Source organism: Trachymyrmex cornetzi, unplaced genomic scaffold (genome assembly GCF_001594075.2).
Source record: "Trachymyrmex cornetzi isolate Tcor2-1 unplaced genomic scaffold, Tcor1.1 scaffold453, whole genome shotgun sequence".
NCBI classification, from domain to species: domain Eukaryota; kingdom Metazoa; phylum Arthropoda; class Insecta; order Hymenoptera; family Formicidae; genus Trachymyrmex; species Trachymyrmex cornetzi.
In genome coordinates, this window is record NW_017299323.1 from 127,390 (window position 1) to 133,234 (window position 5,845).

Consider the following 5,845-nt stretch of genomic DNA (forward strand, 5'->3'; position numbering starts at 1 on the left):
AAGGTAAGTGTGTTTTTCGAAATTAATTTAAATATCAAATTTCAGGTAAGACAAAAGAATCTTAATCATACATTTTCAGACATCTTGTGTATTAAATATCTATATTTAAAAAATGATTTTTTTTATATAAATATTGAACTAGTGTCGGCTCGACATTGGTATCCGGCGTTGGACCGACGTCGGTGATCAGTATCGGCTCGACGCTGGCTTTTAACGTTGGGCCGATCTTATCATTTGGATATTTTATCGACATCGGCTCGACATCGGCATCTAACGTTGGGGCGATGTCGGTGACCAATGTCTACCCAACACTGAAATTTAATGTTGGTCCGACGTCGGTGACCAATGTCGGCCCGACACTGGCGTTAATGTTGGGCCGATCTTATCATTTGGATATTATGCCGACGTCGGCGTGACGTTACAGTCAGTACCGGGCCGACAGTCGGAAGTTGGCAGCCGACATTGGCCCGATGTTGACCCAGTTTTAAAATCGTACATGGGTGTATTTCTGTTACAATGTCCATCATGCTTGTTCATCTTTTTTCATATTATTGTGTTCATTATTGTATTCGAATATCTGAAGACGGCTCAATCTAGAAATTAATACATGTAATATTATGTATTATATTATGTAAGTTCAATTACGGATTATTCATCTTGAAATCTCTTATGTTATGACTTTTATAACTGACTCTTACATGCCCCTTTTACCCCCCCCCCCCTCTCTCTCTCTCTCTCTCTCTTTACATTGTTTTTTTTTGGATTAAGAGTCGTTTGTTCTTGATAATTTATTGCGTGTTTTTTTAAAATTTTGGTATTAAATGTAAACACTAACCTATGATTACTGAAGAAATAGAAAGTGATTTAAAAACTTTTTTTCTTTTTTTTTGCCTTCCCAGGAGTACTCCATGCCTAAGGAATTTTCAAACAATCGATACATGACCCGCTTCATAACCTCCTTTGGGGTTGGCCCGCCAATTTTGCTCAATTCTACCACCTGCAAAAAAAGAAAGTTTAGAGTAAACACGTCGTAACATTTCCGTAAAATTACTAAAGTACCAAGTTCTGTCTATTTTGTTCGGTTTGTAACCACTCTTCGCCTTGAATTAACCCTTCCGAATCCATAGGAAGTAACTTTAATATTGGTATTGGCTCACATGAAAAGCTTGTGGGTTTTACATTCGTGTTTGAAACATTTTTCATCAATGAAGACAATGACTCAGAAATTGCATCAAATTTTATATGCAAGAGGTTTATGTTTATCAGACATTGATTTTGATTTTCTGTAATCAAATGAAACAAACCATTCAAGCATCGCAAACAAGTAAAAATAATTATATTGTACAAAAAAATTTCGGATTCGAAAACCTTTGAATTCGAGGAATTGTGCTTTCATTGTCTTCTGTTTTTCGTATTCTGTTACATCCTTATTAATTTCAGAATAAATAGAATTTTTGTGTACAGTTTTTTTTTCCATGTGTTTCTTCTTTGTGGTAGCTTAAATAATAGTATAAACAATAATTTAATTAATTACTAGACTTATTAATAGTGTATGAATAAACAGATACATTATAGTATTACCAACAAATTTGTTACATTGAATTGAATATTCATTTGAATCATCGGTAGATGTTTCAGTATCTACTGATATGTCACTGCTATTAAAGGTGGTTTGTGACTTTCCAGTTTTCTTCGACATTTGGGAGTTGCTTTTATTCTTTCTTTCAACCAGTGATTCATCATTGGAGGTTAACAAGTCAGTTGTTTCTGCTTTTTTAGCTTTATGTTGCGCATGATTAAAATCCTCTAAATTTGTAAATAAAATAATATTAACAAATACACACATAAACATTTAAAAATGACTAAACTAAAAAATTTTGAACAATTTTTCAAAAATACTGTTATGACAATCTTATGTCTACAAGATAAGACCGCGCCTCACAATTAGTTGAGAATTTATATTTAAGTTTAAAAAGTTAAAGCTAATATTCTCAAGGTTGCCACAGAAAATGAATTTCAAAATTCTCTTCCAGCTTTTCCAGATAAAAATGGAAAATTTCCATGCCCAGTATAAAATAAATTGTACTTTAATATTTATAAAATTGTAGGAAAGTTAGCTTATATTATTAAAAACGCAAAAGAAGCTTAGTTAGGATAATAAAATTTTGGATGAAAGTTCAAGCTAACAAAAAAAATTAGTATTGGAATAAAGAATGCAGTTATAACGAAAAAGTTATAACGAAATTACTGAATAAAATATAAATTTTAACTATTTTATTAAAATCATTTAAAGAGTGCACGAGTTTTGAACGTATTTAACTATAAATGTAAGAGATATAATATTTAGAAAATAACAATTATTTGGAATAAGAGCAGTTTAAGAAAATTTTGAGCAAACTTCAAATTCTAGACACTTTTATATTTTCCCTGACTTTACCCGATTTTCCAAGTCTGTGGCAACTCTGTTGATATTTCAAGATTTTCCCCTGGTAGTCACTTTCAGAAGGTAAAATAGATAAATGTTAACATTTAAAAGGTAGATGAGAAAAAATTTGTAATTTACTTTAATCGCTTCAATACATACCGTAAGAGCCTAGAAACGTTGTGTCAAATAATTTCCACGACTCATCAGGTTCACGTTGATTTTTAATAAATTCCGCAGCTTTATAACTCAGTTTCTTAGGCGGCTAATAACATTGATTATTTTCTTTATTATACCACGTCGCAGGTACAGCTTCGACTTTATTTTCTTTATTGAATTTTATAACTATCCACGGCATTGTATGGATACTTTCACACTGTGTATTCGAGTTTTGTGTTATTTATTTAATTTTGTATATTATACTTAAACAAAATGTAACAAATATATTTATTCACATAAAATAAAGATAGTTAAGTGGCTTCAAAATAATAAAATGTAAACAACAAAGAGCTTACAGCCACAACGCCAAATGTAATTCGCACAATAATTTATTTAATACAAAAAAAGTATACGTTTCGTTCCAGATTGGAACATCTTCAGTACATCGAGAATAACAAATTATTACATAGATAAAAATTTTTTCTTTTTTAACTGACAAGCAAGATAAAAGTCATTCTAAGTTAATATTAAATTCGTTGACAATCTCTCTTAATAAAATTTAAAAGATACAATAATACGAATTCACACATTCAGATTTCCAACATAAAAATTATAAAGTAGCCAAGAATTTCGAGTAAGGATGTTATAAATATTTATAATTTTAATAAGTTATTGTATCTTTTAAATTTTATTAAGAGAGATTGTCAACGAATTTAATATTAACTTAGAATGACTTTTATCTTGCTTGTCAGTTAACAAAGAAAACATTTTTATGTAATAATTTGTTATTTTCGATGTACTGAAGATGTTCCAATTTGGAACGAAACGTATACTTTTTTTGTATTAAATAAATTATTGTGCGAATTACATCTGGCGTTGTGGCTGTAAGCTCTTTGTTGTTTACATTTTATTTATTCACAATTCGAACTTATAAATTAGTTGTGCAACAATGAGAAACATACGAATTGATTTTTATATGGTAACACAACTACTTTTCTATTGATCATGCTCGTGTCCCAAATTTTAAGTTCCGAATCTTCTTTAATTATTATGTTTATATCAAAATGCATTGATGAGCATGGTTTTTTAAAAAATTCTTCAAGTTTCCGAAATGTGTAACCCAATATCACTGTTGAATTTTTATAACAAGCAATATTGTGCACTTCTACAAGAGTACCATCATTTGTCTCCACGAATCTGTCTGCTTTTTTTGTAATATTAATGCAATAATCTGTAGTCTTAATTTTTTTATATTGCGGAGATGTACATCCATTGATCAACGATCCTTGATAATGTGGCATTAGAAATTGCATTGAATTTGTACTGCATTGAACTGTACTTTTTGACTCGAATAGATGCTGTTCTTCATACGTGCGTCGAATAACTTGTTGTAATGGTTGATTATGTTTTCGAATCAAATGTTTCAACATCTGAAGATAATTTTCAAATTCAAACGCACTCGTATTATCCAGCGGTTCAAACAGTCGAACACAATCGCCTAAATGTATCAAACAGTGTACGCTATGAGAGATGAAATCTGGTCCGTACAAATTAATTGAATTCCGTATAAAACATTTTAGGAGTCTCTCTGCGTAAGAAACGGTTGTTTCAAAAGTAGCATGACGCGGACTTATAAGAATTAAACTTGCTACACTTAACGTTAAAAAATTATGATATTTAGATACTGGTAATATTTTCGTTAACACTAACGGACCACTATACAATAAAAAAAATCGAAATTCTGTGGCTTTAAACCTTTTACACTCTTCTATCGATCTTGTTTTACGAGAAAATTCGCATGGAATATATTTATTTAATCTTAACAACCGTTGCGATAGATTTTGTACATCTCGAGCACATAATTTATGTGGAGGTTTTCCAAAAATCAAACCGTACCGATTATGACACAAAAGCCTTTTACATGTGCCTAGTAAAAACGCATGCATATAGTCTACGGGAATATTGTTAATCATATCAAAATTCGGTAAGTTCAAAAAACTGCTTGAATCAACATGATGCTCAGACTGTTCTTCATTTCGAAATGAAATATCGGTCCTCTTAGTGCAATCAGTTTCAATAAAACACATTACATTATGGTACATATCTTCTGCTATTGTGCATTTTGGACACGAATAATATCCGGAATGCCCTTTAATACTAAAACAAGCGATTTTGCTGGCGTGTCACAGATTAACATTGAAACTTTGAAATTATAACGAATCGAGTCAATTGTAATTCCATTGCATGATAATTGAGTACATTCATCAATAAAATCGGATAAAAACTCATGTGGATTTGGTTTTCCATGGCCATGAAAGAGAGCTACTAAAAACACTTTTCTTTTCAAAGTTGACAGAGATTTTAATGAACATAATATTGGCCAAAAAGCACTATTCGTACTTTTTGATATAGGAAGCCCATCAATATTTACAGTCAGATCTATATCTTGATTGGCATGAATTTTTATCCTCTGTTTAGTTACAAGTGTATTCAATGAACTTTCAATTCCAAAGTAATAGTATAAGCCCGAGCTTATCTTTTTGACATGTAATGTACGAGGTGTTTTTAAAAATGTTCTAGGATCTTTTGGTAAAATATTCTTTAATGAAGGCAGCATATGCAAAACTTCAAACAATTTTCGCATAGACGTTAAATTGATATTTTCACTAATTGCCCACTGCGCTAAGGCAGATGTAAAAGTTTCTTTGAACGTTTCATGATCACATGAAGAAATATTGTTTGTGCATGACCGAGAATTAATATTCGTATGTTTCTCAAATGTTGAAGACTCTGTTACAAGTTCGCTTTCATTTTTTTCCGCAAAGTAAAAATTTGAAGTATCATTTGAAGATAATGAATTACATAATAAAGGAGTTAGTATTAATCGACGAAAAATTATTTTGCTCAATCGAAGCGATGCGTGTAGTTAAATTATCATTATCCGTAAATAGTGTATCAGCCGTCAAATGAGAAGCATTACTAATTATTGCTAATGATCGTTTTAGTCATTTATTAGCTTTTCTTAAAAGCTTTCTATGCTTTTGTTTTTCAATGTATTCCATTATTTATTTCCAACAATGATAACTACCTTCTACAGATAAATTTAATAATCTTCAGCTAAAAAAGAAAAAATACAAAATCTTAATTGTTGCGAATAAAAATTTAAGTTAATTATAACCTGCTCATTATTGAAATACAATTTAAAAATTGAAGTGATAAGAATAAAAATATCAAGAAACGCCAATAATCGGTCAAATTTAGATG

The 5,845-nt window shown here is 30.5% G+C and overlaps 1 protein-coding gene across 1 annotated transcript; it reads right to left on the bottom strand.

Moving 5' to 3' along the window:
• Positions 1 to 528: 528 nt before the first annotated feature.
• On the bottom strand, positions 529 to 1,423 carry LOC108764803 (uncharacterized). The gene is made up of 4 exons (XM_018513192.1): positions 1,369 to 1,423; positions 1,060 to 1,283; positions 836 to 997; positions 529 to 593 (listed from the first exon to the last, which is right to left on the bottom strand). Exons 1-3 carry the CDS (start codon positions 1,394 to 1,396, stop codon positions 842 to 844), a joined length of 408 nt encoding a protein of 135 aa, XP_018368694.1. The 5' UTR covers positions 1,397 to 1,423; the 3' UTR covers positions 529 to 593; positions 836 to 841.
• Between the last annotated feature and the right edge of the window lie 4,422 nt (positions 1,424 to 5,845).